We start from the raw sequence: 22,462 nt of genomic DNA, 5'->3' as shown, positions 1-22,462 counted from the left end.
ACATTACATTTTTTGTTGTTGTTTGTACCCCCTTTTTCTCCTGGAAACGTGTGGCTAGGGAGACAGGGAAGGAAGTTTTATGTCTTTTCTTTTCCTTTGTTTGCTAGGTAAGATATTCTTCTTCTGTTTTTTGAACTGCATTTTGGTTGTTTGTTTTGTTCTTTTCAGCTCCTGAAGCTCATTCCCTATACACTGTAAATAAACAGATGGTTAGTTCACAAACAGAATCACTCTATTGCTATGGGCCATCAGGAATGCAAGTTCTATAGATGTTTTAAAATCCAGAATAAAAACATTGTTTGGTCTGGCTGTTTTTTATTACTTGTATTAGTAATTAGTTTATTTGATCTTATGTTTCATGATTTATTTCATTTTATTATGTAAACTCTGCCTAATCTTTTTGATGTAAAGTAGGAGACCAAAAAGAGACCAAACTTTGTATATTTACAACAAGACAAGGAAACACAAAGAACACTGAGCAGGGCAAACACATGCATACACTCTTGCTTTTATCAACAAGTAAAATCCATTCGGGCTATACTAGCTTTTGAAATTAAATTTTTCTCTTTCTGTTATATGGACAAAAGTAATAATTAACCATATGTAATAATTAACATAGTGCTCTATGGACTCTTCACTCCATGCTCTGAGTAAAAATAAGATTAGGAATGACATATTTTACTCATATTGTGCATAACTGTATTATTTAAATGTCCACTGGGTGTCTCATTAAACCTATGTCAAATGAAAAACATCAGTAATGATTATGAGAACTGGAAAATATTTGAGAAATGTGTCCTTGTATTTTCTCAGTTGCTGAGTGTGTGTAAGAATCTGTGTGTGTGTGTGTGTGTGTGTGTGTGTGTGTGCTGAAGTGATTGGGATTTTTTTCTTTTTTTGCATAAAGGTTTTGCTCTGTGATTACATTTTGTCATACACATTCAAACATCAGTAAGTGCTTCTTGCATATTAAAAACTTAAAATTCATAAATGTATTAAAAGTTTAATCGTATCCATGGCACAAGCTGTCAGTAACCAACTGATAGTGCTATTAGTCAAACTGATACAATAGTCTCCAACAATGACACTTCTGAAAACAGAAAGAAAGAGTTCAAAGAAATATTACTTGAAACTTGTAACAATAACAATATGTCAATAACAATATTAATTCTCATAAGGAACATCTGTTTTTTTAATCTTGATGGTAAAGAAAAGGTGGGGCCTGAAGATGTGACCATCTTAAATCCTTTGCACTTCCTGTCTACCAGCCTCATATGTGAAACGTGATGAAGCCAAACATCTGAAAATGGAGTCGATGTGTTTGTTCTCCTTTTTCTTTTTTTGTCCAGGTATGGTGTGGTATTAATTTTCTCATGAGTTTTTTAATGTGTACAAATAAGAATGCCTTTTTGTCCTGTTTGTTTGCTGATAGTACTACATGGAGCTGTTGACTTGTGTAATGTTGTGCGGTAAGGAGGCGGACACGTGCTGAGAGGAGCGAGATTAAACGGGCAAACCCAAAATCAGAGTCGTTTATACAGTCCAGGGTCACAGAGCCAACATGGAGAGTACGAGGAAACATTACAAAACAAAAACACACGAAGGCAAACTAGGGAAGCCAGCTATAACTAAGCCAAAGGAACACTCAGGACTAGGAAACACAAAGGTTAAGATAAACACACAGACACGGAATACAGAGAAACAACCATCAAACAGTCAAACATTAATTCAAACAACGAAACAACGAACAGCCACGATCAAGGCACACAACAGGGTTTAAATACATGAACTCGAAACGAGGGACAGGTGTACGCAATCAATGTGAGAACAAAACGAAACTATGGAACGGAACTAAACACATGACAGGGAAAACACGGAACATGGAAGGGACTGATAGTGACAAGTTGCACATTATGTCTGTGTTATATTAGGTCTCATCGCTGCTGGTAAATGGTCAATAACCATACCCGTACACATTTTAATAGTAACAATTAGGTGTACTTGTCATGGTGAGGGACACACCAGCCAGAGGGACACAACCACTGACACACACACCTCATGCCCCTCCCATTCCCAATCCCCTGAATTCTGATCACCTGTGCCTGGTTCTGTTGTGCCTCCAGTACCACGCAGTGCTCTCACAGCTCCTGACCTGGGCCGAGCCTAACCCACCAATTCCGCGTCTTGAGTCACTCCGGCCAGCAATCGTCACTCTTTTTGTTTTCTTTTTCTAAGCTGTTTGGTCACCTTGATGTTGTTCTTATTTTTATTTATTTATTTTTTTTAGTTGTAATGATTAGTAAAGAAACTTCACAACCGCCATCATGTCTAGCTCCCCGCCTGCCACCGTCATAGTACCGCACATAAGTGAGCGCTTTCTTCCAACAGTACCCCAAGTATTGTAAAGAAACTACATACGAACACTTGCATCAGGGGAACAGTTGCAGTGCATCATCCTCTGTTGCATATAAGCCCAACACCAATTACACCTGCCAGATACATGGAGACAATGGGCTGCAGCATCAGGCAGTTAACTACCAGGCAGCCACGGAGCAAAAGGGTCAGGTCTCCTGGCCACTTTTCTTAACCTTTGTGACCATTTCTCTTTGTCATTATTCAAAGTTTCTGTGAGGCTTTCAGGAGGTTTCTTCATCATTTTGGTCATTTGGCAGTATGTCACATGAAAGGTAAGGAGCAGACATGCTGTTTTTTGTCAATCCACAAAACAAGAAATGACCGATTTCCTGCTTCCACTAATCTCCTTCTGTCAATTTTTTTTAAGTCTTTACAGCAAATCCTTTATGTTGCAGTTGTATAAACAGCAATTTATAATACATTTCTATTATGCAATGATTCAGGCTTAAAGAGATTGACCTTGGGTCAGATTTGTATTATATAACTGCCTACAAAAAGAATAAATAATTGAATAAGTGTATAAATTGCATCAAGATGTTTTAACAAGTGTTCATCTGTGTTCTGGGATATCTCAGACCTTGGAATCTGTGCAACACAGAATCTACAGTGCAAATGGCTGATGATAAAAAATAAAAATGATCTTCATTTTAAAATGTTTGTACATTTAAGCAAACCATCTCTGGGAGAAAAGTTCATGGATATCTTGTACAGGCTTATAAAATATTCAGAAGCAAATATAAAAGAAAAGCAAATTTTTCATTTTTTTCTAAAATGCATGTCTCAGTGTTCAGTGATATCTATTTAAAAAGACTAATATGTATATGATAGGGAGGAAGTACTAATTTTTTGAATTGGTATTGTATTCACATACAATATATGTATATGCAGTATCATGTCATTTTTATGTTTTTTGCATCCGTTTTATGCATTTTATTTTTTCCCCACAGAGATGATGTAAATGAACACTTCATATAATATAGATCAGCAATAATTTGGACCATAATAAGCCTTTTTTGTCTACATTTATTTTTAACATTGTACCAGTTAGGAGTTGAAAAAAATTACTAAGGTAAAAGTAATTGACTTTGTAAATATTTTTATGAAAATGCAGTAATCCACAAAAAAATGTGCCAATTTAAGAGTATAATATCTTTTATGGACATGTTTCTTGGATAATATGAGTATGTATGTGTGTGTGTATATATATATATACTGTAAGCCCAGAAAGGTTGTTGAAGGCCATGTTGACAAGGACTATGGCACAGAGGTGATGGCTTCCTTCTGAGGGTGGTCTCAGTTGCCACACTACTTCGAATGGGCCCTTTATTGTCAGAGGTGATCCAGAAGGATTCTAGCTATGAATGAAGCAATGATAATACCTTGCCAACCCCAAGGAAAGGACATACCCATTGGTAGGGTATATAAAGCTCATGATGGTCACAGTTTTTAGAGCAATTATCACACAGGCCTAGGAACAATTAGGAACAAGTTATTCCCAAATATATTTCCAATCTCTATATATTTTCCATAGGCTAGCTTGCTCATTATTTTCAAGCAGGTCTCTAAAGCTCAAAATAGATTATAAAGTCAGACAGTGTACTGAGATATTAGCTAGCATTAATATCTGTGATCATATATATGAAGCTTGTGTTGATGCCCTTTTCTGACTTTAACATTGCTTTATTTTTAATGTCAGGTAAATTTTTTCCGAGGTAAATCCACTTCCAAGACGTATATATTCATCAACTAAAGACCTTTCTGTAATGAAGGTACAGTGCATCCGGAAAGTATTCACAGCGCTTCACTTTTTCCACATTTTGTTATGTTACAGCCTTATTCCAAAATGGATTAAATTCATTTTTTTCCCCTCAAAATTCTACACACAATACCCCATAATAACAAAGTGAAAAATGTTTGTTTGGAATTGTTGCAAATTTTATTAAAAATACAAAAACAAAAAAATCAGTGTCTCTCATGAGACACTGGTTTCTATATGAATGCTTTCCATTATCCACTAAATCACTTTGCCCCATAAGGACTGCAGTGCTTCCTGGGCTCTAACGGGCCCTCCCACTCAGTGTCTCTCTTCCCAGTTGCTACCCCTCTTAAAGTTAGAACAGTCCTTATAGCAAGACCTCTCACACAAATAGCAATGTAAGGCTACATGAATAACTTCTACATAGTTATAGCATTGCCACCCGAATTGTTCCTGAATGAAGTTGTAACACTTTGCAAATGCAGGCAAGTCGATTCAACTGCCAGTAAATTGTTTACACAAAATAAATTTGGTGTTACCTGTGTTTCTAATACATATGTATCTAATAATGTTGGCTGTATTTGATTTGCAGATCTTTCCGCAGAGGTTGTTTAGTACTGAATCACTTTTCTCATTCAATTTGCAGCACCCCACAAGCTACAGATTGCCATCTGCTGAATTGTCCTTTTTGTTCTTGGCACAAAAGTGGCAATTCATCATAAAGATATACATATTTTTGATGTTTGTGTAATGTATTGTTATTTATAGGTACAATAACTAGGGATGCAATGACCTAGTGCTCCTTTGCAACACACTGTTATATAGTGATGATGTTAACACATGCCATTGTCTTGTCACGGAATGCTCCTCCCCCCACGAGTCAAGTCGTATGGCCCGCCACATGCAGGAGGATTCACATGTGTATTGTCGAGAAAGTCTGTGCGTCCTGCTCTGCGCCCTGCGGCACTCAGGCCGACAACATTACAGAATGACCAACCACCACAGGACACCCACTCCCTCAACACAAAATGGACTTCCTAGTGGAAGGTGCTCATGCATGTGCCAAACTGCTGCCGTGATCCCAGGAGATTGAGGAAAGAACCATTACTGACGTTCGTGGAAACTCAGGAGGTGGAGAGGAACACCCCCTGGAAATTTTTTGGGGGGGGCCTAGGGCTATCGAGCTGAGGTGATCCACGAGGACTGCGGTGAGGGCGGTAAGGTGGAGTCGACGAGGCCAAGGAGGGAAATGCCTGAGTTCTTCCGATTCTGCGGACTCACCAGGAGAACTGAAAGGGTCCGCCCAAAGTCCCGGAGGGGGAGTTCCTCTGGGGCGCTCCTAGAGCGGCAAGTGTAAGGAGGACCGTTAGGTGGAGTGGCATGCTTGGAACCGGGGCGGACATGCACCCCCAAGTGTCCATTGGGGTCAAGGACACGTTTCCAGAGCATGCGCAGTTAGCAGGCGCTGCAGCACAGCACTTTATGTGTTGGTTTAATGGCGCAATTGTTTGTGTGTACTCGCGCCTTTTGTGTGTTTATAGGTGCATCACGTCACGCGGAGCGTACCGGACTGACCCGAGAGAGGCAGGGACTCTGCCTTTCTCCCTCGTGCAGAGAGGTCTCCCTGGTAGGCGCATCCTAGCCTGCATTGTTTTGGGTGGGCACCAGGCATTGCCGTGAGGTGTCTGTGTGTGTGCACGGTGGTCTGGAGTTCGCTGTCCCAGAATGGGACCTCTCTTCGGTCAGAGAGGTCTCCCTGGCTGGCGGATCCTGGCCCGCCTTGGGTTAGGTGGGCACTGGGCATGGCCGTGCGGTGTCTGTATGTGTGCACGGCGGCCTGGGATTCGCTGTCCTAGAATAGGACGCTTCGGGAGTCACGCCCCTTGGGAGGGGGTACTGTTAAGGAATGCTCCTCCCCCCATAAGTCACGTGGTACGGCCTGCCACGTGCAGGGGGATTCACGTGTGTACTGTTTTGTAACCATGCCCCCTGGGATTGCACACACATGCACAGGGTTTAATGTTACGTGTTAGTTTGTCTATTTAAACCCCTGTCCGCGTGTGCACCCTTGTTGGTCATTTTCGCTATGTAGCATAAGTAGCTGTGTCGCTACTTATGTGTTAGTCAATCTATGTAAACATTGCTGTAGCCATAAAGTTAGTCTGTGTACTCACCATTAATATATGTGTTCTTTGTTCAATGTTAATGTGTAATCATGTTCACCGTAGATGTCTTGTGAGTGCCACCTATATTGTCTGCATTTATTGTTAATAAACGTGCCTCACCGTCAAGGAAGTCCAACACCCTGTGGGAAACGTCTATGTGTGAATGTCATGCACGCACAAAGCACAGTTTCATATCACAGTTGCCCCCTCTGTGCTCTGTTCTTCCTGTGGTTGCCACTCTGGTGTATTGCATTTGCATGTGTAGATATTTGTTTCATAGTCTATGCTCTGCCCTGTGTTTTCATGGGTTTGTGTTTTGTGTTCCTAATTCCGTGTTGATTTGTGTTTCTCTGTACTCTGTTTCCTGTGTGATTTCCAGTAAACCCACCTCATACTTACAGCCTGCTTCATCGTCATCTCTCCACAAATAATTGCCTAGTCTTTCTTAATCATATTTTCAGATACTGTTTTTGTCTACTGCCATTCTGTCCTTGGACTGTACTGACAATCAGGAATTACATTTAATGAACAACATTAAAAAGTGACATATTTTAGGTACATTGGTCCCACACCAATTGGTCATGTGATTTCTGTGTGTATATATATATATATATATATATACACACACACACACACACATATATATATACACACCATGTTACTGGATTATACTGTAAGTTTATATTTATGATTATTAAATGTGTCAAACTTTTCATGAAATATAAAAATATAAGGCATGTTAGCTCTCCTTAAAAAAGCATTATGGGAGTAGACAAATCAGAAACAATGCTTTAGATCATAAGAATCAAGCCATCTTAAAAAGGCATAGGCATCTATCTAGTTAAAGCAATGTATATGCATATTACAAGCAGATGATCTTGATCTTTTTTTGTTGTCCAGAGACCAAAAAATAGATAATGTTGTAGCATTGTGGGGAGGGGTTTTCAGAGGAAATAGATGTATACATTGTGGTAAACAGATGTGCTAAAACTCAGCAAATCACACCATGATTCTGCACTGGGGTGGACTACATCTCAACTGAGATGGCTAAAGACTATGTCAGGTGCTGATATCAGTTAAGAAAAAAAAAAACATCTCCAGTGAGCACAGGAACATGAAACTGGATGGAAAAAAAATGAGCTGGTCACACTCTTAAAGCCTCTATTTTAGTATTAGGTTTAGTGTGCTTCTAGACTTACCAGTCACACTACAGGCTGGGTCTGCCTAGTCAGCTCCTCCGCCATATGACTCAAGGATTCCAATTTTTGATGATGCTGGCTTAGAAACAGGAGAAACAGGCAGGGTAAAAGGACTGATGTAAATCCGATAAAAAAGCAAATCCAAAAATGGGCAGGCAAAAGACCATAGAAACAATATAACTTTACAATATCGCTCAGAAACACAAGGCAAGCAAACAAGACTATGCAAAGATTGAACGAAGTCCTAGGCATATATATACATGAAGACACAGCAGGTTAACAAGCCACAGGTGCCATCAATATTCAGGGGACTGGGAATGAACAGGGGTTTTCTGGGTAGCATAGTCTTTGTCAGATGGTGTCACTTTGTCAGGTGTGATAACATTAATATAAAAAAACATTCCACACAAAATGCACTACTAACAGAAACAGAACAACAGCATATTATTATTTCATATATAGCCTATATGAATCATTTGTCACACATACTCACATAATTACCACAGTGATTTTAAATTACAATACTAAACAACAGTAAGGAGTAAGAATAAGACATTCAGTATAACATTTAATACATAGCCAAAAATAAATAAATAAATTATATATATATATATATATATATATATATATATATATATATATATATATATATATATATATATATATATATATATATATATATGATATGTGTTATGACCCCAGGCGGGTCATTTCTGTTTGTATGTCTTCTGTATTTGAAGTTATGCGTCTCCTCGTTCCCGGATCATCTGTCTCTAGTCGTGCTCCGCGCCAGGTACTGACGGTCATCTCTGATTGTGGTGCCCTTTGCTGCGATGAACTGTCCCACTTCACAACATTATCCCAGCCAAGTAAGAGGACAGAGGGACGGAACTGCTTCGATTACGCTCGCTGATACTTTATGACATTGTGAATTCATGTGTTCATGGTTGTGAGTGTGCGAGAGTGTGGGTTTGTTACGAGTAAGATAGTTTGTTTGTTCTCATATGATTGTATACATCTTGGTGGTGTGTATTTCGTTTAAAAATCATATTTGGATTGGATCTTTGGTATTCTGATCCTGGCTTTGTCACACCGTTTATGACTGTGTCTTATGCCCCGATTTGGCTCTTGTTGAAAATAATTGTGTAGTACTTGTTTAACTATTCTGTTATTATATATTTGGCGTAGTTTGAGAAGTAGAGAGGTGATGCCGTTTTTCTGCTTTCTGTGATTTTGTTTTCTGTTTTGGCTCAGGGGTTTACAGCAGGTTCTTTTTGTTTATTTATATATTATATTTTTCTATTTCTCTTTTACCTTCGTTCCATGGCTTTATGTTTGTTGTTGATTGTTATCTTGGCAATGTCATCTACTGACGTACACATTTACATTTACGGCATTTAGTAGACGCTCTTATCCAGAGCAACTTAGAAAAGTGCTTTGTCATTTACTCATAGAATATATCCTAGTACAATACAGTAGGTTAAAGTCCAACATACCAATGAACTAGAATAATGTAGAATACAGGGATGAATGCTGATACTTAGAAGTACAAAATGCATAAGGTCTATCTTAAACAATGATAAGTGCAATAAACAATAAGTGCTAGTTTGTTAAACAACATAAACAACAGCCTACAATAAGTATTAATTTAGTCAGTCAATATGCGAGCAGTGTCAGTTGTCCTTTAAATATTCTGCAAATAGATCGGTCTGCGTTTGAAGCCTACAAGGGCCTCTGCTGTCCGGACAGCAAGTGGGAGTTCGTTCTACCATCTTGGAGCCAGGACAGAAAATAGCCTCGATGCTTGTCGTCCATGAGACCCGAAGCACGACCTCTACGAAATGAAGATCAAAATTTTCTTCATTGCTTCCTTTACCCCGTTTCTCCTTTCTCTGTTACGGTCTGGAGTCTAGATCGGGGCGTCATAAATGCAATGTAAACTGTCATGTCGTAGAGTGGACAAATAAAAAAATCGCGGGGAAAAAGATACAAAGTAAACCTCTCTTAGTAAAGCTGCAAGAGTATTAAGCTTATGTGCAACCTCTCGTGTGGAAGGAATATATTCAACATTGTAAAAATCAGACTTCCCAGTTTAAATGTGCGGAGGTGTCTGTATGTTTTTCTGTTAACTTCAAAGGTAAGTGTACATTTTCTCCATCATTTTTCTTAAATTATTTTAGTATAGAGTAAATGTATGTAATAAGGACCTAAGGTTTGTGCGTCAACAAAGGTAAAACTATCGGAAATTCGTTCAGATATGTACGCCCAGATGTTTCTGTGACATATTTGGGATATTTACATAACTCCATTCAACTCATTATCTTGGCTTGTTTCTTGAAATCTGGCCCAAATATTGGGAAAAATATATTTTTAATAACATCGTGTTAGGATAAAAAAGGCTAATATTCGCAATGTTTGATACTAAAGACATAACAAAAATTATGTCATATATGTCAGTAAAAAGTTAAACCAATGTTGCTGTGCTCAACAGCTGCTTTAAACAGAAATGACGATGTTGCTAAGTTTTGACTGAAGTATTAATGAACCCTGATTGTGTGACCTTAAGTGTTCGTTGTCTACAGTCTGCTAACCTCAGGTGTGAACTCATATAAAGCCACACAGCTGAAGATGGAGCTTGTTTATGTCCTTTTTTTCTTTTTTATATGCTCTGCAGGTATAGTGAGTGTTTTGCACAGACATATTATTTTCCCATTCTTTTATATGTTCTGATATGGTGATTTTACCTTATCTGCTTGCAGTACAGTTTGCAATACAAACAGATTCTGATGTGTATGTTATTGTGAATATTTTTTGTCAGGTTGCTTACCTGCCAGTAATTGGTATATGACTGTACCTGACATGGTTACAGGGAAATTGGGTAAAGATGTACTCCTGCCCTGCAACTTTACACCTCCAGCTCAAAAAGAACAGGAAAGTTTAACAGTTATTTGGCGAACCAAATTCCATTACACTGGACCAGTCATATTTAGCTGTCTAAGCAAGACAGACATGTCTGAAACTGGACAGAACTGCTCCAAATCACACGGACGTTACTCATTACTTGGCAACCCAAGAAGTAACAACATTTCTCTGAGGATCAAAGACGTCACATTCATGGATGAAAAAACGTATTTCTGTCGTATTCAGTTGAGTAAATCAGGCAGCTTTGAAACTCTAACAGGAACCAGACTAAACATACACGGTGAATATTATTCATATTTTGTACATTGCAAACATTATGCCAACTATGGTTATAAATATGATTAATCATGGATTGCTTCTTCCCCGCACAACAGTGGCTCCAGAGCTACTGTCCATTTATATACAAACGCGTGCATCAGGGGAACAGCTTGTGACATGTGATGTTAAGGGGTCACCTCCTCCAACCGTGATGTGGATCATGCCTGAGAACATAAGTGCACCCTCCGTATCGGTGCAGAGCACCTGTTGTAGTGCATCATCCTCTATTGCATATAAGCCCAACACCAACTACACCTGCCAGATACATGGAGAGAATGGGCTGCAACATCAGACAATTTACTTCCAGGCAGCCACGGAGCCAAAGGGTCAGGTCTCCTGGCCACTTTTCTTTACCTTTGTGACTCTTTCAGGGGTTTTCTGCATCGTTTCAGTCATTTTGGCAGTATTGTATATAAAAGGTAAGGAACAGGCCCATTCTCTGTTTAAAAAGTAACATGTAATCATGGAACTACAGTACTGCTGACTTCACTTTCTTTTTTTTGTCCATGCACTCTAATGTGCTGTAAACAGCTGGTGTTAGATGTTTTACTCTCTGTGTATACACTTACTTAACATTACTGTTTTTTGCAAGCAAATTCTTGAGATTGCACAATTTTAATTATAATTCATATTGTGTATCATATAATAATTTATGTTCAAAGGAGAATTATATGCATGAGATTCATATTTCATAAATTGTTATATGATTGTCCAACAAATGTGTGAAGTCTACTAAGTGGATGAATAAAACACCTTAACTTGTGTCAGGGCTTTTGGGGATTATGGAGACTACACAACACAGTAGGGCAAGAGACCTGTTTCAAAAGTAAGTGCCTTTTACAGGTCTTTGTTTTATTAAATCATTTACACCAGGATAACATTTACATGCATGAGAAAGGGATAGCCAATTTAGTCTCCTCTGCTCAACCTCTTTACATTGTAACATTACTTATTAGTCTAAATATTGTATATTGTAACATTACACATTGTGAAGTTGCTTGATTTGTAATACTCATTGTAAACAAAACTAAATACGTTTAACCAAAATATTTCATTTATATGATGAAAATTTTAGTTTCAAGCTCATGTACTTTAATTTTTCTTCACAGAAATGAAGTCATTTATGAGAATACGAACATTATTAGGAACTGCATCTGAACAGATATACATCACTCATCATCTGAAAGAGATCTCATTTCTCTGAGCTATTGTATCAATTCACTTTAAGATGATAGTAAATGTATCTTTCTTTGTAATACAGGGTGGATGGAACAATTTTTTTAAAGTATTTGAAGATTACAAATAAAAATAATGAGGTTATGCTTAAAATGTTGTTATACAGATTTTCTTTTTCAAATTAGATTTACATGTAATTTTGATATGCTTTTAAATTATTTGCTTTCATTTACATTTACGGCATTTAGCAGACGCACTTTTCCAGAGTGACTTACAAAAGTGCGTTGTCATTTACTCATAGAATATATCCTAGCACAATACAGTAGGTTAGAGTCCAACATACCAATGAACTAGAATACTGTAGAATACAGGGATCAATGCTGATACCTAGAAGTACAAAATACATAAGGTCTATCTTAAACAATGATAAGTGCTTTCAGTACATGCATGTTTTGATACCACTCACTGATACCAGTCAGTGTCAGATTTAAAGGAGTAAAGAACAATCTCCAGTCTCCAGTCTCATGCCCCCAACGTGGTCCCATTACTTCTCTCACCTCAGCCACTTCTGCATCTCAGATGTCAACAGGCTCTTCACAGTGACTTCATGCTAAAGTACTGCAACAGTCAAGGCACTATATTGTACTAAGAAACATATTAAGTGGTTAACATTTTAGCTGATAAAACATGATAGCACAAGTAAGAAATGTCTATATACATAAATGACTATGCACATTATATCAACAAGAGCTGCAAAGTGATTATTGCACAAATGGAGTAAATAGGAAATGGAATTGTCAGTAAAAATATTATTAACAATAGGAGTCACAATGACAATATTGGTCAGGCTAAAGAGTAGAAATAAAATGAACTTAGTAGCATGTCAAATAAAATAACAGTGAAGATGAGTGTATCATAATAGTATAAATGATAGTATGAACTGGACATGTAAGAGTATGGTGAATATTGGATAGTATGAACTGGACATGTAAAGATTATGGTGTAGCTCAGAACAGATCAGACTGCAGGAGATCAGCAGTGAGGAGTCTCTTTGTTGAGTCTTATTGCAGTGGGGAGAACTGCAATAACTGTGTAAAGGAGTGCTGACTTTTAGTAGTATCCATTTTTGGCCAGGGGAGGATGAGTGCCCCCTTTGAGTCTGGGTCCCTCTCAAGGTTTCTTCCGCATGCTCTAGGGAGTTTTTCCTTGCCACTGTCACCCTTGGCTTGCTCACTCGGAGCAGGAAGGAAACAATGTGAGATAAATAGATAAAATTGCTGAGAAACAGGACATTTGGACAGAGGTCTGTCATCTGTGCAAGCAGGTAGCAAAAGAGACCACTGCTATTGGGAAAACATAAACTTGTAAAATGAGAAATATAACCAGTAAACTGTTCATTTTGCAAGCTTGTGTTATCCAGGTTGCATGAACTGAGGATGCCAAAACAAAATCACATTATTCACATGTAGATTTATATTTCAAAGGAATTTTTTCACATGTCTGTGTGAGAATATTATTAAAATGAAATGTACATAATTACACACAAAACAGCTTTTCTCATAAGAGAAGTGAGAGGATAATCAGAAAATGAGAAGGGAACTGGAGTGAAACAAGAAGAACCAAAAGAAAGCATGAAAACAGATGCAGAACAGATAGAAGCAGCAAAAGAGAGAAAGAGTAAACTAGAGATGAAAGGAGTGACAGAACAGGAAGAAGGAGTGAGCCTTTTGAAACAGCATAATTCTTCCGATTCATGCCCACATCAGTGTCTGCTTGTTGTCAAGTGACCCATGTAGTTCTGCATTTTTTTAAATGCATGTATGCAGGATAATTACATTGCAGTCATGGCAGTGATGACCAGTACTGGGGAGAGACAAGAGACAAGGGTGGATAAAGAAACCAAAACAAAACCATGTGGTGACATCGCCATGGGATCCAGACAGAAAATGGAAAGAACATGGGAACCTTGTCACCCAAGAGGGAAACAGTGAAAGTACAACCTTCCGCATAACATTTCTGCATAAAAATTCAGCAAATTGTATTGCAACATGTTATTAATATTTTCTATATTTAGTGTACATTTTATATGGGTCTGCAAGATATAATAAGATGAAAGCATTGTTCCTTGAATGGCTCTTATTTCTAGTACTAATAGTGTAACAAAGCAATGGCTGCTTTTAGAGACAGTCTATGTTTTTACCCACTGAACCATTAATACTTTAGCTATTGATTTACCCCCCCAAAAAAAAGCACACACACACACACACACACACACACACACACACACACACACACACACACACACACACACACACTTTTCTGAGTCACAGAGGCATCTGTAGGAAGTTCCCTCACGCTAAGGGAACTTGCTGCAGCAAAGCAAAAACACAGATCTGCAACCCAGTCAGGCCTCGAAGGTCCTGAAGTGTAGTTTCTGTTTGTGTGTGTGTGTGTGTGAGTAAACAACTGTAAGTAAAGATTGAAAAGTAAAAGGTTCCTGAGGTCTCAAGTATGAGTATAAGGTTGCCAAGGAGTGGGAGGAAAGGCTCCCTTACCTTCCTATTATGAATTGGTTTTTTTTAAAAGGTGATTTTAAAAGAAAAACAGTTTGATGTGTTGTGACATTCATATTGCAAGACTTAGCCCAAAACAAGGATCAGTCCATAGGTTGTGCCAATGATAAGATCCAGAAAAAAATGGTTATTATCACTGCCTTAACAAAATATTCCACCACACACTGGCAGTGTGAGTATAAAGCCTAAAAATAGCGTTCAGCATAGATGGGCTCTGTGGTGTTATAACTCTTGAAGATCCTGTTGCAGGACCCATGGTGAATATTTTTGCAAGCATGGACATGGCAGCCGCACCCCCTGTGTACCGTACGCAGAGCCGGCTGATGTTAATTAAGGATAATCAGGGGTGAGGGTGGATATCTTGGTGGATGTGCTAGCAAAGACAGCAGAAAGTTTTCCCCACACCTCACTCCTCTCGGCCACCCGCTTCTGGCTTCACTCACTCCTGTCAAGTCGCTGTTGCGCCCGGAGCCTCCGTAAGCCACCAGCCGTTCCACATGGCTGCGGGGCAAAGCAGTTGTCAACCTCTCCCTCTCTCCCCCTTTCTCTCTCCACTTCTCTCTCTGCCTCTCCCTCTCTCTTGACCTTGCTCTACCCGGTCACATGCTTCCCTTCTTTAATGCTCAGCCTCCCTTTCCCCCTGGATCAAACGCAGTCCTTGGAAGTTTGATTGCGAGAGCAGGGGCTTACCCTGCTCCTTTATCAGTGTGCGCATGCACACAGCCTGTTTTTAGCTGCACGTGTAGTGACCTGAAGGGTACAAACCACCTCATCCTCCCTGTCGCAAATACTCACTCCACATGCTGGCAGACAACCACATAGCTCCTGGCCCAAATGTTGTCCCAGTGCAAACTGGGCTCTGGTGCCAGGGCCACCCTTCAAGAGGAGCAGAGGTCAGCAAAGCAGCCCTCCGGACCAGAGCCTGGTCCACAAGTGTCTCCTCTCCACAACAAATACGAAACTGTGCGCGCCCCTCCCGGACTGCAATTTGGAGCGTTCCATGGCTTGAGCTCACTCGTGTTCACTAACAGACGTATGTGAGAGTGTGAGCTAAAGAAGGAACTCAGCTGACGGGAGCTAGGAGTGAGGGGGTGGCTCTGATGCGCTTAGCAGTGAGGCATGCTGGAGTTGCACAGGCAGGCAAACGCTCTGAATAGCTCAGGTGGAACTAATGTTGAACACCTTGCCTACACGTTCCTTGAGGAATCCCTGCAATGGCCAGCTACAGCAAGCAAAGGAGAAAATGGCACGCAAGTTGCTGATATAGCGCAGCCCTATTTTGTACTGCTGTTACAGTGCTGCAGTGTTGCTGACTCTTTTACAAATACGGCGACGCCAGACATGTTTACAGATTTATCAATTACTTGCCTGGCCCCTGCCACTTCGGCAGTTGCATGGGGCAACAGAATCCTGTTACTGTTCCTCCAATCCTGTTTTTTCCTAAACGGAGTGAACGAACACTATCATTCAAACGCTTCTCAGTTCCCTTACAGGTTCACACCCCAGCTCCCCACTTCTCCGCAACCTCACCACCTTTTTGTGGATCCTGCCAACAAGCCTTGACCCAGCATTGTTTTTATTTTCTTGATTTCCAGCACTAGATGGCACCTCTAGGCTGTGTGAGCTATTGCTAGATTAATAAGGTTGAACCCTGAGATGACAAGGGCATTGATTAATATGGCAGGTCTTGCTATCACTGTGTTCCTTTGAGAAGATAATTTCTCTCTGCCAGGGAACAGGCAGATGCATTGGCAGAGGGGCAAATACATCAGTCTGCCTGTCTGATATCCGCTGCTGAACCACTACGTGGATGATGCGAGTTGGCAAAGGGAATGATTCGCAAATGTATCAGTTCTGTAGTGTACGTGTGTTTTTGTTTCTCAGCAGCCATGTCTTAAATTCCTGTCCCGTGCTCTTCGGGAAGCAGCAAGCTTTCAGCCTGTGCATGGAAGTCTCCAGGCCTTCAGGCTCTGGCCCACAGCGCGTCTTGAGTAATGACTCACATTCTGATTAATGGCAGGGCTAGCAATTTTCCATTGCAGGCCCCTCAAACCTGCTCCTTCCCATCGCCCCCACCAAAGGACACATTCTCCATATCCACCCCTTCCCTTTCCACATATTTTAGTACAAGCGCGGCATTACACGCGTGAAGGGACGGACATTCCGTTGGGACGGGGGAACTCACGTAATGACTTTGCCGACAGACTGCTGGGCAGCCTGCTCTGGGATTACGAGTGTTCCACAGACCCGGAGGGTGGCCCGCTCACTGCCGCAGCCTAGGGAAAATTGAAGAGAACGCCGAAGACATTGCTCTTCCCATCAGTGAACCTACATTACAGTGTAGGAATGAAGTGTCAGTGTCAGTCCTCGGTGCTGCACCTTTGTTATGTGTTCCCCTGTTCTTACACCTTTGATTCATCTCACACAGGGCATGTTAATTAGCCGATTAGCTGAATCAGGGGTTTTACAACAAGAATAAATGCACAGAGCAGTGGAGTCCCCAGGACTGGGACTGAGTATTACTGCTTTATAATATCACACACTGCAGCTTTTTATCACATCAATTTGCTCATATTTTCTTGCTAAGGTTATATATTTCCTTAGAGATTGTATGTGTGTGCGTGTGTGTGTGTGTGTGTGTGTGTGCGCGCACATGTGTGCGTGTGTGTTTTGTGTCATCAGTAACTGGCATATCAAAGGGATGTGACCTTAAGACATTTTACACTGTTTTTCCTGGTGAAGGGAAGAATAATGAATTTGCAGGCCCAGAGAGAATAGCTTGGACAACTCAGAAAATTGGGTTATACAGTATATTCAAGTGCTAACTTGCTAACTAACAAACAAACAAACAAAAAGCATTTTTTGAGTTGCTGCAATAAGCCTGTCATGACAGAGAGCTTTTGTAAGCTTTATTTTACCAAGGTAGATTTACTGAGGTAGCCTGGGGTATAATGGAAGTACTCAGTAGGAAGAGAATTTAGAACTGAAGCCCTATTCAGTAGTTAAAACTGCTGCAGTACCTATCACCAAGTACAAATGTTAATATATGCTTGTGCATGTGCATGTGTGGGTGCGTGTTTGTGTGTGTAAGAGAGAGAATATGAAATTCTGTTATTTTTACATTAAAAAGCCTTTTAAAGCCTTGCCAGTGAAATGTTCTACAGTGTAATTTTAATAAAAATCCTAATAGGCAACATTTTATTGAATGTTGAGGTTCCATCAGAGCTGTCTCCCCTCAGATCAGAGACTTACTGATTAGTGTTTTCACGAGCATTCTTTGGAATCTTGACTATAGTCTTAGTATATTCTCTCATTTAAAGTTTACATTTTATATATATATATATATAATTTTAAATAAATGTAAAATTATATTTGATTGATTTCTTTATTTTTTGACAGGCTATGCTTTTATCAACTTTTAATTGCCCTGGTTGGTGTTGTTTCCAATCCAGACTCAGAGGTCTGAAAGCCAGTGCACTATGCTGAATGCTTCTGCTACTGTCAGGGTCACTGCCACCTTGGCCCACACTGAGCCAGGCTTCCATTAGTACCTGCTGAATACAAGATTAGCAACTTGGTGCGACACATATTGCATTATAAGCCTGCGTGGCATCATTCAGAGCACTGAGACTCAGGTGACATACTAATCGAGATTGCGCTAAACATCAATGCCCAAAATTCCCTACGGGGCCAGCTTGGCGCCAGTCGTCTTCTGACACTTTTAAATGATTTTCTGACACGTTTAACTGGACCAGTAGAGGTGATATATCCAACAGCAGTGGTTTTGGGAAACTGAAATGGCTTGTGAAAGAAATAACTTTCTGTAATTCGTATCGCTTGTCTTAAGCTCTGCTGCCACTGTTTCAATTTCACTATATACCATCACTAACTTCATTTGTGTTTTTCTATCATTCACTCAATTCTATCATTCACTCAATTTTCTCATGAAGGGCCAGATTTCAGGTCACAGCAGGTACCCTGAAAATTAAACCAAAGTACAAGCCAGCAGCCAATTTGTTTTTTGGCCACATAACAAGCCAATTAGATGTTAGATGATGATCATCACGATGGACTGAGACCAGCAATAGTAGCAACATGTTCCTCATGTCCCCCTGCTTAAGTAGTCAAGCTCCCACACCTCTCCCCTAAGTAATGTTCCGCTGCTTAATGTAAAGCACCTTCATGGGTCATTTCTTTGTATAATAGCTTTTCATGAACATTATCGATTTGAGAAGAAAGAAAATGCTCTCAACTGTGCAATAGCTGTTTTAGGTTTGCACAGAAAAAGCAAGCAAAGACAACTATAGAACCAAGACTGGAAAATAAACATGCTCTTTTAAAGTTCTCTGGACCCTTTGTTATTGGTTATTTGCAGTTTGCAGGCTAAGCCAATATAGCACTGAGAACAGCATTTAGGGATTTTTAGAAGATGTGGTGCTTCCTGAATTCAGAGTCACCAAAAAAGTTACATCAAACAAGTACCCTTTTATTATATCCAGACAGTGCATTTTTAGGGGTGTAAACCCTCTTTGATTTGGATGATCAATCATTCGCAATCTGGAGCCTTGTTTGAACACTAGTTCAAAAACAAACTGGCCAGACCTTTCCAGTTTTGACTCTAAACAATCTCCCTCCCTCTCCACCTTTCCCCCATTTCTTCCCAGTCTTGCTTAACGTGATCCTTTCAAAAAATGAACTCAAACGTGATACACGTGTCAATTAAGGAAGAAGAAAGGCACAAACCAACCCCAGACAAAACACGGCCATGCTCAGCAGCAGGAGCGCAGTCGTCCCTTACGCACAATGTCATATCGCCCACAAATCTTTGTCTATGTCTGCCCCATTGTGGAAGCCTATCTCACTAACAGTCTCCTTTGCGCGGTAGTCTGTTACGCGCACTCTTATAAGGCCACATGGCTTATCGGTCTAGCTCCTCTATGTACGCCTCTGAATATCCCACCTCTCCTGCTGCCCATTGATACTGCAATCAATGTGATCAGTCAGCTACCACTGCTTCCATTACCCCTACATTGTCAAATATTAGATGTTCCACTGTTTATCAGTCCAATAATTAAATTATTTGGTTTAGTCTAATATTTGTTCTGAGATAATTCATTTCGTATCATTGAATAATAGTCGCAGAGCATCAGCTAGTATCATAATCACAACACCACAGTAACAAGTAGGGTAAAATACAAAAATAAATTAAAAAATTGCCAATTGAATGTGTAAACAAAATAATACAAGCGGTTCAGATCTATTACAGTTATAACGTCAACTTTCTTGCGCTGAATGGAGGAGAAACAGTCTTAATGTTGCTTGAATTTTAGAGACCTGGTGTGTAGCATAAGTCTGACATACAATAATCTCACTTAATCTCTATGTCCATATGGTCTACAAAAGCTCTGCGTCTCGGGATAAAGCAAATGAGGCGCAGATGATTAGCACAGCGCTTCCCCTGAGTTAAACCTTACATAGTCTATCAGAGAGAAACTAAAAATGTTTGGAATTTTCTTACAGGCACTAGTCTACCACGTAATAAAACCAATCTGGGTGCATTTTCGTATATAAAATAGTCATCAGAAGCAATGGAAACTTACAAGGACAGGCTTTCAAAATCACACAAGCCTCAAAAGCTAAAGGTTGCGCCAGACAATCAAAAGAAGACGTGCATATATATGTTAATCTTGTTGCTACTGTTAATGTTTTTCATGTTATCCATTTCATGCTTACTTGTCTACCCCTTTCCCAGTATATTTGTACATCTTAGTACATTTTAATAAAAGTACAACTGGGCGGACATAAAGGTAGCGCTACTAGTCGTTATTTCCTAGCTTACTTGGTGTAGCACATCTAACAAGAGAATAGCCGATAAGAATTCGGCATATTGCATGCATTTTTCACGTTGTTCTTTGGACAACATCTAAAGCTCAATAAAGGAAAACGGAGGAGACAAGCATTCCGTATGCTACGTGGCATGCGATTAGGCATAGCACTACTGTTACATGATATCGGCTATTGCTAAGCGATTCCCCGAAGTGTTTCATGATATCGGCTATTGCTAAGCGATTCCCCGAAGTGTTTCATGATATCGGCTATTGCTAAGCGATTCCCCGAAGTGTCCTTTGTGGCACCGCCACAAAGGACAGCTCCACTGCATCCAAATAAGAATCTCACTTCAAGCTTCACTTAACGACTTACCTCCGATAGAGCAGAGATAGCTGTAAACAAGCAACAGGAGCTGCACGCGGCCCATCTCCGACCACAGACCTACAAGCCGCCACATCGTGATAAACTGATTGTTTACCTCCTAAGAGCACGGCCGTGATTTTATATCACTATGCCTGTCCACATTTTCAGGTCTTGCAACGGACCAGCTGTTCGCGCATGACGTAATTTAGAGGGCTATTCCGAGAATGCTCCTCCTTTGCTTTGCTGTGATTTGAAGGCTTCCACTTTCCGCGTTCACTCATTGGAGGACAAGGCTATCAGTTACACGGGAGACGTGGTGGAAGCATTTTCCAGTGTTGTTAAATTAGTATAATATATAAATGGTGCTTTGTAACCATTTCCATTGCATCGCCAGCATGTTAGCACCATTGTGGGTGCCTCCCAACTACTGGATGTCTTAGTGCCTATTCTTCTTGTCACTCTCAATACATGCCATTCAGAATAGGTGCTATTCCATCATGGGCTTTGCTGTTGATTTTTACACAAAACAAAGCTGAAGTGTCATCTTCTGCACTATGAGTTGTCTGTGTGATTTGGGGCATATATCGAGAGTCACTCATTCTTTACCGTTTAGCACGAAAACTCAGCTGAATCGCAGCTGGCCCATCCGATAGGGCATTCCACTATGCCACTAATTGTTCGAGCATCTCCCATTAGCCTCAGACATCTCCCATGAGCCCCTGCTATTATACTTGCTTAGGCAGGCCGGTGTTATCACGTGTCTCTGCTGGGATGGTGGCACAGCTTGAAAGGGCCTTGGAGTGGCAGGTTCAGTCAGGTTTGCGGGCCTGGCCTCAGGGCAGTAGCTTATCTATCGGGCACCTTCACAGTGGTTGGCTGGGCTGTCTTATAAGCTTCACTGTCTAGCTGTCATGGTGTGTGTGGCTCTTCAGTTCTATGACAGGCTGGCTGTGAAATCTCAGTGCTGGCATTTCCCTGCTGTCATCAGCTCTTTCGTGGTGGTGTCCAGGGCTTTGCGCTGCCACTTTTGCAGCTTGTTGTTCTTGCTGGTGATCCTCTGCCTGGTGTGCCTGATTTTGCTGCGTTGTGGCAGAGATTAGTTATTCAACTTCTGACAACAGTGGTGTGAGCAGAGCTCACAAAGCAAAAGCAAAACGTGCTGAGTGATCTTAAACAACCCTGTCATGTGGACTACTGGGAAATATGAAAATGATCTATTAGACATACGCCAATGTCAGGGTCAGCTGCTATAATATATTTTTCACAAAAAAAAGATGCATAAAATGACAAACTGATAGTATTCTAGGCTGAACATAAAGGTCAAGTTGTAACAATTTTTATGACTCTTAAAGACTAGGACAAATTAATTCATATTTAGTCATATTTATGACTTTGGTTAAATGTTCAGTGTGAAATTAAAAGAAATACTATAACAATTATCACAGTCCACAAAACATCCAGCCCGAAGACACTCACTACCACACACACACACACACACACACACACACACACACACACACGTGTGCCTCGTTTTCCTTTTGTTGCCCACAGAAATGGCCATCCAGTGCTATGCATGGTTTCTTCACTGCTGCACTAGATACCCCAAGAGTTACCATTGCTCTACTGCATCCCAGCACGTGAAGTTGTACTACAAGCACTTGTACCTTTTTTTGTTGTATTTCAGCCAGATTGCCGCTGTGCTTTGTGTTTGCTTTTTTCCATGGAGAATAAAGAATAAAGAAACTC

At 40.3% G+C, this 22,462-nt stretch overlaps 1 protein-coding gene and 1 long non-coding RNA gene across 4 annotated transcripts; one reads left to right on the top strand and one right to left on the bottom strand.

The window, feature by feature from the left end:
- Positions 1-8,354: 8,354 nt before the first annotated feature.
- LOC113568151 (sialic acid-binding Ig-like lectin 15) lies at positions 8,355-12,077 on the top strand. 3 transcript variants are annotated; one of them, XM_035529903.2, is made up of 6 exons: positions 8,355-9,672; positions 10,102-10,209; positions 10,354-10,737; positions 10,832-11,194; positions 11,544-11,601; positions 11,885-12,077. In XM_035529903.2, the coding sequence occupies exons 2-6, from the start codon at positions 10,164-10,166 to the stop codon at positions 11,931-11,933; spliced, it is 900 nt and encodes a 299-aa protein (XP_035385796.1). In that variant the 5' UTR covers positions 8,355-9,672; positions 10,102-10,163; the 3' UTR covers positions 11,934-12,077. The 3 variants fall into 3 exon arrangements, with proteins under 3 accessions (XP_035385796.1, XP_035385795.1, XP_035385797.1); XM_035529902.2 differs by having other exon boundaries at positions 8,356-9,672; positions 10,118-10,209; positions 11,885-12,076; XM_035529904.2 differs by lacking the exon at positions 10,102-10,209 and having other exon boundaries at positions 8,356-9,672.
- Positions 11,594-20,930, bottom strand: LOC145657852 (uncharacterized). The gene is made up of 2 exons (XR_014123738.1): positions 20,726-20,930; positions 11,594-16,800 (listed from the first exon to the last, which is right to left on the bottom strand). It is a non-coding gene; the product is annotated as an uncharacterized LOC145657852 (long non-coding RNA).
- Between the last annotated feature and the right edge of the window lie 1,532 nt (positions 20,931-22,462).

Source organism: Electrophorus electricus, chromosome 5, assembly GCF_041902795.1.
Source record: "Electrophorus electricus isolate QZ-2024a chromosome 5, ASM4190279v1, whole genome shotgun sequence".
NCBI lineage: Eukaryota > Metazoa > Chordata > Actinopteri > Gymnotiformes > Gymnotidae > Electrophorus > Electrophorus electricus.
This window is presented reverse-complemented; position numbering and strand designations above follow the sequence as displayed.

Coding starts and splice junctions, on each gene's coding strand:
- LOC113568151 (XM_035529903.2), top strand. CDS start 10,164: ATGGAGCTTGTTTATGTCCTTTTTTTCTTTTTTATATGCTCTGCAG. Junction 10,210..10,353: donor CTTTTTTATATGCTCTGCAG/GTATAGTGAGTG, acceptor ATTTTTTGTCAG/GTTGCTTACCTGCCAGTAAT. Junction 11,602..11,884: donor GCAAGAGACCTGTTTCAAAA/GTAAGTGCCTTT, acceptor TTTTCTTCACAG/AAATGAAGTCATTTATGAGA.